Source organism: Engraulis encrasicolus, chromosome 13, assembly GCF_034702125.1.
Source record: "Engraulis encrasicolus isolate BLACKSEA-1 chromosome 13, IST_EnEncr_1.0, whole genome shotgun sequence".
NCBI classification, from domain to species: domain Eukaryota; kingdom Metazoa; phylum Chordata; class Actinopteri; order Clupeiformes; family Engraulidae; genus Engraulis; species Engraulis encrasicolus.
Window position 1 is genome coordinate 32,951,057 of NC_085869.1, and position 18,789 is coordinate 32,969,845.

At 44.4% G+C, this 18,789-nt stretch overlaps 1 protein-coding gene across 2 annotated transcripts in view; it reads right to left on the reverse strand.

The window, feature by feature from the left end:
- Positions 1-3,287: 3,287 nt before the first annotated feature.
- The window catches only part of man1a2 (mannosidase, alpha, class 1A, member 2), a 193,072-nt gene continuing 177,570 nt past the window's right edge, over positions 3,288-18,789 (reverse strand). For both annotated transcript variants that reach the window (XM_063213754.1, XM_063213752.1), the window contains exons 13-14: positions 11,906-12,021; positions 3,288-4,051 (exon numbers count right to left, since the gene is read on the reverse strand). In XM_063213754.1, coding sequence (XP_063069824.1) covers positions 3,919-4,051; positions 11,906-12,021 — 249 coding nt within the window. In that variant the 3' untranslated portion in view covers positions 3,288-3,918. The remainder of the gene's footprint in view (positions 4,052-11,905; positions 12,022-18,789) is intronic.

An 18,789-nucleotide genomic window follows, 5' to 3' on the forward strand; every position in this document is an offset into this window, starting at 1 on the left:
CACAAATTCTACCTCCAAGCTAGCAAACATAATGGAATCCTATGGTACCAGCAGCAAGCAGATAGCAGGTACCATTAGGATTCCATGATAGTTGCTATCTTAGAACTAGAAGCAACATCACCAGACTAAGAGAACGGCAGGAAGTACAGGAGAAAAATACAACTCAATTATTTAACTCAAAAGGGGAGGTGTAAAATGAGCTTGGTTCCAGAAAGGGTGCGGCATTGCTTTAACACAACCCCAAAAAAAGCTAAAAAATAAAAAGACAAAGTGAAAAAACAAAACAAAACAAAGAATGAACAAAAATAAAAACACAAACAAACAAAAAATAAAACCATCAACACCTCTCTGAGATGGTGAACCCTAGACCACTCGTTCAACAACAGATCCGCTGAAGGGGTGCGTTGTAGCGGATTGGTTCTGAATGTGTTGTTGGTACAGGCACCTCAGACCTCACATCCTCCCAGATGAGGATGCCCAGATATGATTGGCCATGGAGCTCCGGCACTAAAGCTCCCAGTAAGGCTATCTGAGGCAGAGGCCTGGAGGTGCAGGTGTGGAGGTGCGTGCGTGCGTGTCATCAGAACCAGAATCACCATGGACGCACAAGGTGTAGGTGTGTAGGTGTGTGTGTAACGCTGTCAGAGTCATTATGACCACAAAGTGCCTGCTAGCAGTTATTCCTTCTTGTTTTAGAAACATCATCTAGGAGCCCATTTGAACGCCATTTAGAATGGGCATGGGCCAACTCTATTTGCAGACCACGGACAAGGTGTTTGTTTTGCTGCGTGTGTGTGTTTGCTGTGTGTGTGTGTGTGTGTGTGTGTGTGTTTGCTGTGTGTGTGTGTGTGTGTGTGTGTGTGTGTGTGTGTGTGTGTGTGTGTGCGTGCGTGCGCGCGTGCGTGCGTGTGTGCGCGCGTGCGTGTGTGTTTTGCTGCGTGTGTGTGTTTCTGTGTGTGTGTGTGTTTCTGTGTGTGTGTGTGTTTCTGTGTGTGTGTGTTGCATCACACCAGCACAATTCCGTGGGGAACCCTGTTTGTCAACAGCAGACAGTAAGGAGGGAAACTATCCGAATGAGGAAAAAGAAAAACAAAACAGAAGAGAAAATTATGTCTATTTCGGAGACCTCCCCAGTGGCTTTGCCTACATACGATGCTAGAGAAGAGTGTATTAGTGTGCGTGTGTGTGTACATGTGCATGTGTGTGTGTGTGTGTGTGAATAAATCATCTTCGCCACATGTCAGTCATCTCGCCCACATAACTGTCTGTGTGTGTGAGAGAGAGAGTGAGTGTGTGCGTGTGTGTGAATAAATCATCTTCACGACATGTCAGTCATTTCGCCCACCAAAAATGTGTGTGTGTGTCTCTGTGTGTCTGTGTGTGTGTGTGTGTGTTTCCTATTATTCCACAGCACAGTCCCAAAGACTGCGTTTTCTCTGGAAGAGTGGGAGCAAAACAAACATAAAGAAGAAGAAAAAAAAAGAACAAAAAAGGACAAAAAAGGATAGCATGTGGAGGAATGGTGATGTGTGGAATGAAATGGCAGAAAGAGGAGTGTGAAAAAAACCTGTGTGCGCACGTACGTGTATGTGTGCATGCACATATGTGTGTGTGAGCAAGCGTATGTGTGTGCGTGCGTGCATGTGCGTGTGTGTGTGTGTGTGTGTATGTGAGGCAGCATTTGTTTCACTAGCAGCAGATAGAACACACATCGATAAGCACACAGCTGCATACACACAAAAACAACATCCGGAAAAAAGGACAGAAGAGAGAGGAAGAAGTCTCGAGAAAGGGAAAAGAGTGAGTATGGGGAAATAGAGGGTAAGGAATTGGGTGCAAATGGGAAAGGACAGAATAGGACATGGGGATAGGGGGATAGAGGGAGAGGGGGGAGAGGAAAATGAGGATAGAAAAAGACAGAAAGGCAGAGAAAGAGAAAGATTGAGAGGGGTAAAAAAGAAAAGGGATGGGCCTTTGTGGTGGAGAGGTTGCTGGAATACAGGTATATTTTGGAGGAATTGATGATTAAAAAAAACCCAAAACAAAAACAACAAAAACAAAACAACTGAGATACAACCGAGTGATGAATGAAGGAGGAAAGAAATGAAACAAAATACAGTAATATCATCCATTCCAATACAACACCCATCTGGTCCATATAGCTTCAGTCAAGAGTCCCAGGATCAACTGTGAGTGGCATGGAGTGTGTGTATGGAGTGTGTGTGTGTGTGTGTGTGTGTGTGTGTGTGTGTGTGTGTGTGTGTGTGTGTGTGTGTGTGTGTGTGTGTGTGTGTGTGTGTCATTCTCATCTCGACGGACGTACCACTTGTGGCAGGTGTGTGCAATCTCAGCCACCAGTTGCAGGTGTCCTCCCTGTGTGTGTGTGTGTGTGTGTGTGTGTGTGTGTGTGTGTGTGTGTGTGTGTGTGTGTGTGTGTGTGTGTGTGTGTGTGTGTGTGTGTGTGTGTGTGAGAGAGAGAGAGATAAAAAGTGAGTGTGTGTTTCTGTGTATGTGAAAATCGTCTGACAAGTTCACAAGTGTGCAAGGTCAAGGTGAATGTCAGGGGGCGGGGCGGGGCGGGGCGGGGCGGTGCGGTCCGGGCAGGGGGTTGTGATCAAGAGGAGCTTTGCATCCACGGTTGTCCATAAGTGGTACCAAGTGACAAATGAGAGGCAAAACTTGAACACATATGAAACTCTTGCGTTCTTCACATACACGCACACATACAAACACGCACACACACACACACAGTATGGGGTTTAACAAACAAAAACAAAAAAATACCCCAGCATTTCATTTGGCTCCCGTCCTCAAAAATCATGTCTCTTTTTTTTAGAACTGCTCCACACACAAGAAATTAAACATTTGCACACACTTGCATACATACTGTACACACACGTTGATCATACACACATACGCTGTGCATCACACACACATACAATGTCAGACAATAGCTTGTCACACACACACACACCTTTGGCCCCCAGAGCATGTCCATAGGGTGTGTGTGTGTGTGTGTGTGTGTGTGTGTGTGTGTGTGTGTAGGGGGGGATTTGCAGTTGTATTTTGCCAGGGTTTACAAGAACTGTCCCTTGTAAACTCAGGAAACGGGGTGGCATTTTTGCATTGGCTTCGAAGCTCTGCCAGTCATCACAGAGTGAGCCAATCAGGACGAGCGGAGGGAGAACCAGAACAGAGTCTCCTCTACTCCATCAATTGGGTAGATGGAGAGATGGAGAGAGAGAGAGAGAGAGAGAGAGAGAAAGAGAAAGCGAAAGAGAGAGAGAGAGAGAGAGAGAGAGAGAGAGAGAGAGAGAGAGAGAGAGAGAGAGAAAGAGACAAAAACAGAGACAGAGACAGAGACAGAGAGGAGTGAATATTCCTATCTTCAGAGCAGTGGGCAAATGTCAGTTCCAGAGTTCCATAGTTCCACAGTATTCCAGATTCGTCCACCAGCCTGGAGTGTTCTGTCCTCTCGTGTCCTCCACTCCACTCTATTCCTCTCCTCCATGTTGTGGCTCTGCATCCATAGTCTCCCTCTGCATGTCAGTCACGAGGTGGGCAGCACTTCCTCTCCTCTCCTCGGCTCCCCATGCCCCAGCAGTCTTTGATGGAGATCACAGAGAAAGAGAGAGAGGGAGGGAGCCACAGATCCAAAGATACAGAGGGCATGAGAAAGAGAGAAGCACAGAGAGTTTGTGTGGGAGGAGGGGCTGGTCGTTGTGACGAGGATGGCTGGCCTACGTATGGTGAGAGAGGGAGAGAGAGAGAGACAGAGAGAGAGAGAGAGAGAGAGAGAGAGAGAGAGAGAGATAGCAAGTACGAGAGACAAGAAGAGAGTGAGAGAGAGAGAACGAGTGTGGGAGTGTGTGTTGTGTTGCGGTAGCGGAGTGTGTGTGTGTGTATGTGTATGTGTATCTATCGTTGCGGCTGGCTGCCGGCAAGGGTGATGTTGGCCATGTGCAGCACGGGTAAGGGGTGCGCCTCCGTGTTGAACACCCAGCTCTCCAGAGGCAGCAAGTCATCACCGGAGAACAACAGATACAGGTACCTGGAGAGAGAGAGAGAGAGAGAGAGAGAAAGAGAGAGAGACAGAAAGGAAAAAGTAAAAGAGAGAGAAAGAATAAAAGAGCCAGGGTTGCGGAGATTGAGGGAGGTGGGAAAAGAAAGTGAGAGAGAGAGAGAGAGAGAGAGAGAGAGAGAGAGAGAGAGAGAGAGAGAGAGAGAGAGAAAAGGAGTGACCGAGGAGGAGAGAGAGAGAGAGAGAGAGAAAGAAAGAGAGGAGGAAAGGATGGGGAAAAATAGGATCAATCAACACACACCTTAACAAAGGCAGGCAATGACACATCAAACACGCACGCACGCTATCGGGGAAAAGGCCCAGAGCGACGTGGACATGAACACTTCTCAGTCTGCTGTGTCGACTAAAAAGGCTGGAAAAAAGAATGAGGAAAAAAAGAGAGGGAGAAAAAAAGCCTGCCACTGACTGAGCACCCCCCTCCTCCACCACCGGTGTGGTGAATGCCTGCTGAATGCCAAGAGGCTGCCCTGTCTGTCTGTCTGTCTGCCTGTCTGCCTGCCTGCCTGCCTGCCTGCCTGTCTGCCTGCCTGTCTGTCTGTCTGCTGAGCTGTAGAGGTCTATCTGCTCTGCATGCTGCTCAGCTGTATCTGCTCTGGCTGCTGTGTGGATACACCACCAGGGGGCAGTAGAGATCAACAGGCCAGCACACACTCTTGCACACACTCTCGTCTTACTCAGATGCAGTTTCTCTGTCTTTAGTTCTTAGACAGACATCGACAAAAAACGACTGTGCGGGTGCACGTGCATAAGCACACACACAAGCGTGTGCACACACACACAAAGAACTCAGTCTGCGAAAACTTTCACAGATTGACAAAGAGAGAGAAAGAGAGAGCTTGAAAATGAGTTTGTTAGGAGAGTTGGACAGAGACAAGAGATGTTGAGAAAGAGATGGAGAGAGAGAGAGATGGAGGGAGAGAGAGAGAGAGAGAGAGAGATGGAGAGAGAGAGAGAGAGAGAGAGAGAGAGAGAGATGTCAGTCTGTGATAAGCTGTGTGTGCGCCTCACACATTACACCGATAGCCATCAAATATTTATCTCTCCCTCTCTCTCTCCACTGCCCTCATCACTCTGCTCTGTCCATCCACCTGCTCTCCTCCTCCGACGCCATCGTAAAATCTTATTGGGGGAGGCCATTTATGCCAGCGCTATATAGATTTTTCAGTGCTCCGACACTAGACGTAATTATCATTTAGTGCTTTTCTGAAGTTGAGGGGGCATCCGAGTTGAAAGATTCTCCCGGTAGGAAAGAGAGTGACCGGAGCATCTGAGATGTGGAAGATGCATTTGTGCTTTTATTGTAGAGCAGTACCAAAACTAATGTTTCGACGTTAACACATCCGAGTAATTTTGTCCAACTTATGCCGGGGACACGCACACACAACTTTGGCCAAGCGAAGCAAACTTCACAATTCATTCCAATAAGGGAGGCAAAGGCGAAGCAAAAATACTATTATGTAAATGAGAAGGGAATTTCGCCTGCGGTGGCCAATCAAATCAATAAAACAAATGCTTCATTCTATTTGAATCGCCGCCACGACCTGATGCCCGTCGAGCTGTCAGAATGGAACACTGAATTTTGTCTCTCTTCGCTTTGCTCGTTTCGCCTGCTTGTCTCCCAGCCGACAGTCATTTCCTGTGATGCACCAGATAGTGAAGAGCAGGTCGGCGGAGGATACCTTACTTTTCTACTTCAATATTCTGCCATTAGGGAAACTTCAACTTGGTACGCCACCATGCACCGTCCAATCAGAAAGGGATATTCTGCAATTATGCTAAAAACTATACTAGATCAAAACGTCTTTTTACTGACTTACTAAGCCAGGTTGTGTGCTTTTTACTGTAGATAACAGTGCACATAATATGGCAGTATTTTTTTCTATAACCTTAGTCGACCTCTAACATGAGTCAAAGGGGACACAGAGAAAAACATTAAGCCAAAATCAAATGTTCTTTCCCTCCCACATGATGTTGCCGTTTCACCTCCGCTGAAACACACTAACAGAGAGCCACACATACACACTTCCCTACATGACTGGGAATAATTTAACCAACACTTACACAGCATTTCATCTTGCACTTATGATGCACTTTACAATAATAACTTAGCTCGGCTGCTTTTCCTCAACTGTGGAAAGCTCTGGGTAAAATCGCCTGGTAAGAGTAGTGTGATGCAATGACATGAAAGCTAACGTGAGTGGGTTGCTGGCTAGCAATGGTGTGATAGTGTACAAAACACCGCAAAAAAGGAGCTTTTCCATCACGTCCCTGTTTGAGTGATAACATCCTTGTTCATCTCCAATCTCCAATCAGGAACGTTTTGACTCGCCAATCAAAACTAATTGAAGTCTCAGACTATTACAGTTGTGCTCATATGTTTACATACCCCAGCAGAATAAACGCTTTCTTCGCGATTTCTCACAAAATATGAAGGATTACACAAAACCTTTTTTTTCACTCATTGCTAGTGACTAGCTTAAGATATTTATTAGCAATATTCTGTGTTTACTCTTTCAAAAGCATGATCACAACCCAAACTACCCAAATGACCCTGTTCAAAAGTTTACATACCCTAGTTTCTAATGCTGAATATGGCCCTGTTTAACATCAGGGACCGCTCTAAATTGTTTGTGGTAGTTGTGGATAAGGCTCTTAATGTTCTCAGATGACAAAACAGCACATTCTTCCTGGCAGAATGGTTGTTTCCTATAATATTTTTGGGTGTCTTGCTGGAACCTCACATTTGAGGTTTCCCCTGAATGGCTCAATGATGTTGAGATCAGGAGAGTGAGACGGTCGCTCAAAAACTTCATTTTGTTCTTTCTGAAGCTAGTGACGGGTTGATTTGGCTTTCTGTGTTGAAATATTGTCATGTTGGCATGTCCAAACAATGGACCATGTGCAGTTTCAAGGCTGATGTGTGTCAAGTTTCCTCCAGTATTTTTCACAGGGCAATGTATTCATCATTCTGCGAGTATGGATCAAAAGTATAATGCATTTGTAACTCAAATGTCCCCATGAAATCAGTGGTCCATGACCATGTTTCACAGAAGGGTATGGTGTAACTTTCATCATAGGCTCCATTGACTGTTCTCCAAATGGTACTGTTAATAGTGGCCTAAAAAAGTTCCATATTGATCTCATTTTTCCAAATGACTTTGTCACAGGCATTTTGATGCTTCTCACTGTGCTATTTGGTGTATCATATGCAAAATAACATGTTTGCATTTTTGTGGTAATGGCTTTCTCCTGGCAACCCCCAACAGCCCATCTTTCCTCAAGTGCCTCTTTCCTGTGCAGTTTAAAACATTTTTTCATGTTGTCCTATATTTCACCTGAAGTTATTTTTTGGTTGTCCTATGCCTCCTGAACAATTTCCCTTGCAATGATCATTGCAATGCAATGATTCCCTTGCCCATTGGCTTGATTCCAACCAAACTCCTCATATTGCATTTCTGAATTGAAATTCCAACGGTGCCAACATGACAATATTTCGACACAGAAAGCCAAATCAACCCGTCATTAGCTTCAGAAAGAATAAAATGAAGGTTTTTGAGCGACCATCCCACTCTCCTGATCTCAACATCATTGAGCCACTCAGGGGAAACCTCAAATGTGAGGTTCCAGCAAGACACCCAAAGATATTATAGGAAACAACCATTCTGCCTGGAAGAATGTGCTGTTTTGTCATCTGAGAACATTAAGGGCCTTATCCACAACTACCACAAACAATTTAGAGCGGTCCCTGATGTTAAACAGGGCCATATTCAGCATCAGAAACTAGGGTATGTAAACTTTTGAACAGGGTCATTTGGGTAGTTTGGGTTGTGATCATGCTTTTGAAAGAGTAAACACAGAATATTGCTAACAAATATCTTAAGCTAGTCACTAGCAATGAGTGAAAAAAAAGGTTTTGTGTAATCCTTCATATTTTGTGAGAAATCGCGAAGAAAGCGTTTATTCTGCTGGGGTATGTAAACATATGAGCACAACTGTACAAGGACATGAGGAGAAATGGAAAGCAGGCGAAAGGGTGCCATTTTACTGATGACATAAAACACACAAAAAAACGGGCTGCATTCCTTCCAGACACAATGAATCACGAATCCATTTTTAAAATTGAGTTCTATAATTGGAAAGCCGTCTCCAGTGGATTTGACGAACACAATAGGACGGACAGAGTCATCAGAGCAACAGAAACACTGGAGAGGCAGTTGGGGGAGAGATGGAAGATTAGCTAAGACAAGGAGGGATGAAGAGAGAGGGAGGGATGGAGAGATAGAACACAGAGCAAACGAGGAGAGAGAGAGAAATTAGTTTAATAGGGATGGAGAGAGATGGAAAGAGACAGAGAGACTGAGATGGGAAAAAGAGAGGTAAAAGGAAAAGTCTGAGAGGAATGGAAGAGAAGCAAGAGGAGAGGGAGATGAGAGGGGAGATATGGAATAGAGGGAGATGTGGAGGGAGATAGAAGAGAGGATGATTCGAAGGGAGAGATGGAGATGAGCAAAAGAAGATGTGAAGAGAAATATGGAAGACAGGGTGATGCCAAGGGGGGTAGAGATGGAAGAGGAATGCGAAAAAAGGGAGAGATGGAAGAGAGGAAAAGCAACTTTTCAGAGAGAGATATGTGCAGATGTTAAAGAGCAAAGAAAGGCAGGTAGAGAGGGATACATGGATGGAAAGAAGAGAGTGTGATATGGAGAGATGGAATGGAACAGAAGGAGAGATGGAAGAGAGGGGAGGGCCTAACTTGAGGAGAGGAGGATGTGAAGGGAGAGATTGAATAGAGTACTGAAGTAAAAGGAGAGATATGGAAGAGAGATGGTTGGAGGGAAGAGAACACGATGTGGAGAGATGAAAGAGTGTGAGAGATGAAATAGAGGGAAGTATAAAAGGAAAAGATGGAGGAGAGTTGAGAGTCTTACTTGAGGAGAGGAGGATGTGAAGGGAGAGATGGTAGAGAGGGTGAATTAAAGGCAGAGATACGGAACAGAGCGATAGACAGCAGAGAGTGTAAACGGAGAGATGGAGAAGAGTCTTACTAGAGGAATGGGAGATACGAAGGGAGATGGAATGGAGGGTTAAAGGTGTGGTTGCAGGTTGGCCAAAATTCTTAGATAGAATGCGATTATGACATCACGTTGGGGACTCACCCTGGGTTTTACTAGATTCTGTATTGTCTCTGAATGGGGAAGGTTGCAAATAAATAATTAAATAAACCATATTTAGCCTTTTATATTTATGCTGACCAAAATCATTGTAATTTTTAAGGGGTTAGCTAAGATACAGCCTAAGTAGATGTCGGGTAGGCTATTCTTTGAAGAGTCTTGCGTTGAGATGACAACCTCAACCTCAACCCCAACCGTCTCCGATGTAACGATTATAAAGAGAGTATAGACCTTATGAGCGGCGAATGTGAATAACGTGTTGTGTATTGGTAAAAAAAAAAATCTGTATCGCACTTTTTTGTTTTACTGTAGGCTATAGTTTGCAGTCAGATAGGCCAAGTCTACACTCAGATAACTGAATGTTTTGCGTGCGCATCACAGCGCGCACCATGGCTGTGACCAGACATTGTTAGTAGCCTATTCATCAGCCTTTAGTGGGCCTATCACGCCATTTCAGCGTCATGTGCATGTGGGAAAGAATGTAAACATCGACGAATAAAAAATATGCTAAAGAAAACCATTTGGGTCAATCATGCGCTCTGGTTCAATACCAGCCGTCAAAGCAGTCAGCTTCATTGTAAGAGTGCCAGAGTTTACCTAATTTAAACGACTGCAAAGCAATCTCTCTGAGCGCAACGGCAAGCACATGTGCGGTCCACAGGGCCATCAGCAGAAAACGAAATGAAACTCCCTTGCAATATGTCCGAGAACAACATAGGCTAACACTAACACGCCGTAGGCTATGTCGAATGGCGCATTTGTCTACTTGTAGTTGGAGCACCGTCATTGCCGCGAGTTTCTGACAAACTAAATAGTTGAGCACAACGTGACACTATCATAGACAAAAGCCCGTGAACATAGTGACACACACTTCACAGTGGTGTTGGTGAAAACGAAACGAAGTTGCCTCCCACGGCCCGAACGCAAAATAATGCCGAAAACTGAATGCCCCCTTCAGTTGTCCTGGCTACAGGCAACTGGTGCGTTATCACTGTTTCTTCTTCAATGTACGAGCACTTGCATTGCACTCGCTCTGCACTTGTCTCACAATGCAATCAACTGCGTAATCCGGGCCAAATGGGCAACTGGCGCGTTATATCACGGCTTCTTCTTCAATGTACGAGCACTTGCATTGCACTGGCTTGTCTCACAATCCAATCAGGTGCATAATCCGGGCCAAATAGTCCACCTTGTGAACACAGGCGGGAATAATTCGAAGAACGCGTTTCAGACGGACGGACGGACAGACTGCTGCTGGGACGCATCTAAAATGCGCTTTGCTCTTCAACAAGTGACTAGCCAGCGATACGGTTGTATTTCCCCAATACACAAAAAGTTATTCACAGACGGCGCCTCCTAGTTACCCTACGGTACAATGGCTTTGTAACCATCACATCGGATGCGCAACCAACACATCAGTCGCGATGGCCAAGGCAGGTCAAGGAAATGTGCCTGAACAGATACATTTCATGCTTGCATGACAAATAAAGTATATTCTATTCTATTCTAACTGTCTTACAGTTGCAGCACTTCCTTGCTGTCTAAAATGTAAATCTTAAATGCAGCAGCAGCTCATAACATGAGCTCCAGACGCAGCCCATCCGGGGGCAAGTGGCAACACAGCGCGATCGATTATCACTGCAAATAAATGAAAATCAACGCAGTAAAATGTAAGTTAATATGATTCATAGGCCATGTGTTTAACTCCTCATAGCATACAATTAATACATTTATGTATTTTGAAATATAGGCCTACATGGCTGTTTGCACCAGCAGGTGTGTGTGATTCAATGCGCGAGGCTCAACTCGCTTTAATCCCCACCCAACGGCCCTGGCCGTTTCACGTTACATGTGTGTCGTAACAGAAGTGCTTTGAAACAACAGACCGACTAAAATTTACTGCACATAGTTTTCATTTTAAGTGATAATGGAAACACTTAGGCCTATCTTCTTCGAAGTGTTCTTGTTTCAGTTGCAACTCACCAGATGGGGCGCTCTACCCTGGGACAGGCTACACCACATCTTCGTTGTAGCATTTGATCTACTATCTACCACTTGTTTTTTAGTAGGCTATATCGCCAAGGGTGAGTATTTGTATTCGAGTTAGAAATACAAAGAAGCCTATCACTTGTGTCAGACGAGAAACGACACTGCAGATTGACCTAGGCCTATATATTTTGAATGAAGTAGGGGCAGCATATCGGCAATGGTGAGGTTGAGGTTGTCATCTCAACGCAAGACTCTTCAAATAATAGCCTACCCGACATCTACATAGGCCCTATCTTAGCTACCCCCTTCAAAATTACAATGATTTTGGTCAGCATAAATATAAAAGGCTAAATAAATATAGTTTATTTAATTATTTATTTGCAACCTTCCCCATTCAGAGACAATACAGAATCTAGTAAAACCCAGGGGGAGTCCCCAACGTGATGTCATAATCGCATTCTATCTAAGAATTTTGGCCAACCTGCAACCCCACCTTTAAGTAAAAAGAGATATGGAAGAAATGAAGACATGTACAGAAGGAAAAGAGTGAGAGATGGAAGAGAGAAGTAAGAAGTTAAGAGAGAGGAAAGGACAGGAAATGACAGGGAGAGAGGGATGCGTAAAGGAAGAGATAGGAGGTAGGTAGGAGAGCTGAGAGTCTTACTTGAGCGTCTCGGCCAGGAAGAAGCTCTGCTGCACGTCGTCATAGGTGGGGTTGGAGGAGTAGACGTCCTTCACCCCCGAGAAGCCCCCGCTCACACGGCAGTACTTATCAATGGCCTACAGGGGCAGCAGAGAGGGACAGAGACATACCATTAGTCAGCAGCTTTAACACGGTGGCATGGTCACAAACAACATGTTTCTCTCTCACTCTGTGTGCGGGTGTGTGTGTGTGTGTGTGTGTGTGTGTGTGTGTGTGTGTGTGTGTGTGTGTGTGTGTGTGTGTGTGTGCGCGCACGCCTATGCACATGTGTTTATGCTAAGATTATGAATGTGTCACAGAGATATGGAAAAAAAAGTGGCTGAAATATGGCTGAGTGATACATCACAGACAGATACATGATGACGTCACTGGTCTTCTTGTGTTCATTAAAACCCATCTACGGTAGTGGGCAACTGGGACCAGGGTCATTTCACGTGAAATCAGACACTTTGGGACCCGACCGACACAGATTTCAATCATACTTGCTGTGCCTGTTTAGTAGCAACGTAGCACCCCAGAACTGCATTTGTGTGAATCTGAAAATGGGCAGAAGCTGAGTAGTTTTTGAGTACCGTAGCTGGAATAGGGACTGATGAGGGTGCAGGGCCCACCGGGAAAATGCCCGTTGTGGCAGATGGCCAGTCCAATCCTGTCCCTGACACTACTCCATTACTACTTTATTACAACTCATTTCAACCTTTATGTCCCATTATCTCTGAATTGAATAAAGAACCACCCCCCCCATTTTCAGGTGTTGTTTATGACTTTACAGGCTATGTTTAGTAAAGAAACCGGCCATTTAAAAATATAAAAATTTTTGACATTCAATTTTTTATTTTTCAATGTATCTTAATTCATATTCTGAAGGTTGTTGTATTTCATGCTGTTTGTTTAATTTGTAGAGCCAGAAAAGAGCTTTCAAACAACACCTCAGACATATTTTTGTGACTTACACTGACTGATATAATCAAGGGTGAATGTATATGTAAACCTTTGTTAGTCTGTTTCTCTCTTAATATAGGTGAGGTCAGATTCACACAAATGCAGTTCTGGGGTGCTACGTTGCTACTAAACAGGCACAGCAAGTATGATTGAAATCTGTGTCGGTCGGGTCCCAAAGTGTCTGATTTCACGTGAAATGACCCACCAGAAGAGGAGAGGCCTTCCACACATGGGTAGAGCAACCCTCATACATTCAGTCTCAGCCTTACTGTGTGTGTACACCAAGAGTGACCAATGCAACTGGAGCGACGGAAGTCATAATTTCTCTATGGAGGGTTGGCGAGTAAAGTGATCAAAGCGAATTTGCCGGGAGCAAAGCGATCTCAGTGACCAGAGAGCGAATCAGTGATTAAAAGTCACAAGTCAGTTAATGTTATAGAAATGAGCTATGACGCAGTTCGACCAAACCCAAATGTAATGTTCATATCTCTGAATGTCCCAGGCTGACAAGTCAGAGCCGTGATGTGATTTGCTAAATCAAACATACAGGATCGGAGTCAGGAATACAGCGAATACAGCAAACTCATGGCAAAACTTCTTCTACGACCTCAGATACTTAGCTTTGGTCGTTGCTGGTGTGAACACACAGTTACTCAGTTCTCAGCCTTACTCAGCCCTCTTACTCCTTCAGCCTCCTTTAGTCTTATTGGCTCCAGCATGCTCAGGGGAGGCCCCAAGAAATAAGTGGTCCTCTGAAAGGAAAGAACTTTAAAGCCCTGAATCGCAATTACACTTATATAGCCCTCGACGGGCTTTCGCGTGAAACCCTGGCCCCATTTCATTACACTGCATTTAGCAGACCCATGAATCGTCTTGTGTTTACGTGTTCAAAAAAGGATATTCATCAATCACACTGAATGTGCAGGTTACCAGTAAGTAAGTTACCTGTGACCTGTGATGCACCCTGTGGCACCAAGGAAACCGCCTCACGGTAGTCGTCTTGCAAACAGTCTTTGTATAAATTTCCAAGCTCTGGCAGTGATGCGAAACACAGAGAGCCGTAACCCTTCATCAACCCGGGCATTAGTGGCACCCCAGTGCAAACTAACGCTGTGCTTTTGTTCTCGCTATTAGAGCTGGACAGTATATGAAGAGCTTTTTTCCAAAACGCTATATCCACCATTTTTGACTTTTTGCATTTTAATATTGGAATTGACTGTTAGGAAGTCCTATCATTGATGTGTGAAATCTCGTCATTCAAATGTTTTAAGAACATACTTTTATGCAATTTTATGCATATACTTTTTGCAATGCAATTCAATGGAATGCCCAATACAAAAATGTTAATTTCCCAACATTCTATGAAATGGATATATCTCATTTTGGAAAAGAGCTCTTCATATCTAGAAACAGAAGGCTCTCAAAGCGGTGTCGCGGCAACACTGCCATCACATTGTTACAAATGCAATACGTGAAATTGCAACAGTAGGTCCCAATTTTGCATTTGACAATGACCATTTAATATGTTTTGCATTGCAATTGCAATGAACAAATTGTAATGACCATAATCTGTTGTGCAGTTATGAAAAGGTCCACGCAGTACTTGGTAACACACTTACTTGATGCTGTCGTCCTACGTATGACATGACAGTGTCATAACGGTGTCATAATGCAGTCATGGACATGTCATGACTCATGAATATTATGTCAATGTCATAAACATTTTATGACTGCTCTCATTCAGTGACATTCGGTTATGGTGAAGCCATCCCTAACGGTGTCAGCTTTTCATGACCATAAAACGTTAATGACATTGACATATCAACATTCTAGGAATGTCTGGATCAAAGTTCACAAACTACTTGGATTGTGTCCTTACAAACAGCCTTACTCATCTATATGGGAAAATCCTGTAATTAAAATAGGAAAGAAACAGGTGTATTGGAAGACATGGTATGATAAGGGCATTTGCACTATTGCAGATCTTTTTGAAGAGGGTGGTGTGTTCATTTCATTTCAAGGGCTTGAAGAAAAATATAATAGGAACGATAAAGGTGATTTTTGGATATATCTTCAGTTGCGTAGCTGTGTATTATCTATGGGCTTTGATATAGGTGAAGATGAAAATGTTCTCCAGCGTTTCTTTAAGCTTCCAAGATTTTTGCAGTCATCCTCTGTTTTTTTTATAACACAACTGCTAATACACTGTATGGTAAAACTGAAAATCTGAGGTTAATATGGCAAAGGGCTTGAGTTGGAACAAGATGTGTGTGACGATATTGTGCATAGTATGGGCTGGGCAGTGAGAGACATCAAGACAAGATTTATAAAAATACTACTGGACACCTGTTAGGCTGAAGAGAGTTGGTCTAACCAACAGTGATGAGTGCTGGAAATGTAAGAACTCTGTGGGTACCTTTCTACATCTCATGTGGGACTGCCCTCTTGTCTCACCTTTCTGGATTCAAGTACTTGGGACAATGGAAGAGCTGTTGGAGAAGCCACTGCCAAGCTCACCTCGCCTGTGCCTACTAGGAGATCGGACTTGTAACACCTGAACTTACAAAGGTCCAGTTTGGACTAGCTCTTGCCGGTTTCCTTACTGCTGCCAAAGTTATCTTAAGGAAATGGAAGAGTACAAGTGCACCTTGTTACAAGGACTGGATGGAGCTCATGACAAATACAGCCTCCTACGAGCTAATGCTTGCCAAAGTGAGAGACAAAATGTCAACGTTTTCTGCTATGTGGGACAGTTTTTTGAACTATGTTAAGAATTGAGAGTAATTTGAAATAAGATGTGATACTAAGTGATCTATTGGAATGTATACATGTTGCGTGCCAGGGGAAGGGGGAGAAAGGGGATAATGCTGTGTGGGGGTTTGGTTGTTTTTGTTTGGTACTTGTGTACACGTGGTTACAAGGGTAATTGTGTATGAGTATGTGTACTTGATGGTACACCATAAGTTTATTTGTTTTACCATGTGTTTTTATTTTTGAATTTGGAAAATAAAAAAAACGTTGATTACAAAAAATGACATCGGCATAATGTTTATGACTGTCGAGGACTGTGTCATGGCGCTATTATGACAAAGCCATGTCATGCCTATGACGCCGGTGTCAATAAAGTGTAACCCAATACTTTCTGCTCTCTGCTTCTCCTCTGTTAGGGGTCCCTGGCCTGAAAAGTTTGAGAGGCTCTGATCTAGAGTACAGACCAACGGTTCTCACTTCCTGAATCAGGCCGTCCTGAGAGCATAGTGCTGAGAAGAGCTGAACAAGAGATGTGTTTAGTGGCCTCCTGCAAGTAGTAGAGTGGGGAGTAGAGTGGAGTGGAGGACAGAGAGAGAGAGAGAGAGAGAGAGAGAGAGAGAGAGAGAGAGAGAGAGAGAGAGAGAGAGAGAGAGAGAGAGAGAGAGAGAGATAGTAGAGTGGAGAAGGGAATAAAGAACTTGTATTACGGCTTGACCTCAGCCCCCCTCCTCTGTGTATAAGTGTGTGTTTCATCATTACAACAAATCCTGATATGGATTACAGTAGAGTGGGTAGGGAGACGAGTGTGTGTGTGTGTGTGTGTGTGTGTGTGTGTGTGTGTGTGTGTGTGTGTGTGTGTGTGTGTGTGTGTGTGTGTGTGTGTGTGTGTGTGTGTGTGTGTGTGCGCGCGCGTGTGCGTGCGTGCGCTTGACAGGGAAAGAAAGAAAGGGAATATATCATGTGAAAAAAAGAGAGAGAGCGAGAGATAGAGACAGATGATTTGTGTGTGTGCCAGTATAATATGATGCGGATGTGGGAGTGCTAATCCGTCCCGCCTTCTGACGTGTGTGTTTGATCTGAGCGTGATCCCCTGCGAAAAACACAACACAGCAGCAGACGCAACTGTTGCACCACACACACACACACACACACACTCTCTCTCTCTCTCTCTGTGTAACTGTTGCACCACACACACACAGACACACATACACACACTCTCTCTCTCTCTCTCTGTAACTGTTGCACCACACACACAGACACACATACACACACTCTCTCTCTCTCTGTAACTGTTGCACCACACGAACACACACACACACACACACACACACACACACACACACACACACACACACACACACACACACACACACACACACACACACACACACACACACACACACACACACACACACACACACACACACACAAACACAAACACACACACACACACACCTTTTGTTCTCGCTCCCTCTCCTTTAGTGGCTTCCTTTCTCTATCCATCTCCAACCTTCTCTTTCTCACTCTTCCTCTCTCGCTTCATTTGTCACCCCCCCACCCCCCCTTCTCTCTCTCTCACTCACACACACACACACACACACACACACACACACACACACACACACACACACACACACACACACACACACACACACACACACACACACACACACACACACACACACACACACACACACACACACACACACACACACACACACACACACCTTTTGTTCTCGCTCCCTCTCCTTTAGTGGCTTCCTTTCTCTATCCATCTCCAACCTTCTCTTTCTCACTCTTCCTCTCTCGCTTCATTTGTCACCCCCTTCTCTCTCACACACACTCACACACATACACACACTTAGGACTCTCCCTTTTTCATTTCCTTTCTGTTTGGCGTCTTTGTCAGCATCTACTCCCTTCTTTCTCTCTCCAACTCACACCACCTCCTCCACCTCTCCACACTTCTCTTTCTCCTCTCCTTATGCATCAGATACTTTTTGTTACAGCTGAACACTCCACTTGTTTCTCGCCTTCTCCCATCTCTTAATTGTTTTTCTATGGTATCCCATGAGTAGAGCAAACCCACAGTGCTTTTGAACACACAGGAAAAGCAGATGGAGAGGTTAGCTTCACTCCACTCAAAAGATAAAAAGTTTGTTGCTTGGAGACCTGGCTGTACACCTTGGGGGAGCCGTGGCCTAGTGGTTAGGGAGGTGGTCTTAAGATCAAGGGTTGCCGGTTCGAATCCCACCCTTACCTCTCCCTACACCTCCATCCATGACATGAAGTGTCATTGAGCAAGGCACCTTTCCCAACATTGCTCCAGGGACTGTAATCTGCACACTGTAAATAACTATAAGGCACTTTGGATAGAAGTATCAGCTTCAAGTGTATTGTAAACAAATGTCCTGTTTGTCTCAAGCTAGGTTGGATATTGTAGTTACTGCAAATATGACCGCAATATCTCTAAAACTGGACACATTTGGACGACAAGGCTTAACCCATTTTGTCCTGGAGCGATATATATGCTGCATTCAGGCTCTTGATATCTAAGCTGTTTTTTTATTAAAAATGTGGGTATGTCAGAGGTAAATGAACACATTTTAATGCAAAATGCTGGTCCTAGCTTTTAAATGCAACTTATTTCATGCTTTTATGTGCTTTGGAGGCTGAGATATTTAGGTTTTAATGTGCAGAGGCACCTTTTCCTAAAAAGGGCTTGAGCTAAAATGGGCTAAGATAAAGATGAAGCCGGTCTTGCAAAGACCATTTTCAGTCTAAATTCATTTGTGACAAAACAGTTTGCACTTTGCTTTTGTAGGGCAGTAAATGTTGTGTCCCGTGTGTCTCTCCCGAACCCCCCGGAGCCGCTGCAGAGTGCAGAGTGTAGCAGGGGCTACAGCTAATGTGGTGTTGGCTGTTCTCATTACTGCTAATCCTCCAAGATGTGGAGCAACCCCCTCCAGCCCCACTATGCAAAAACATCACCTGCTAACCCCTTCCAAGAACAGCACCATTACACTACACCACACAACGGAACAGTACAGTACAAGGCAAATCAACAGTACAGCACAAGGCAAATCAACTCCCTCTAGGACCGACCAGCTCGCTCCATGCTTCTAGAACATTCTATTCCCCTCATACGCCTC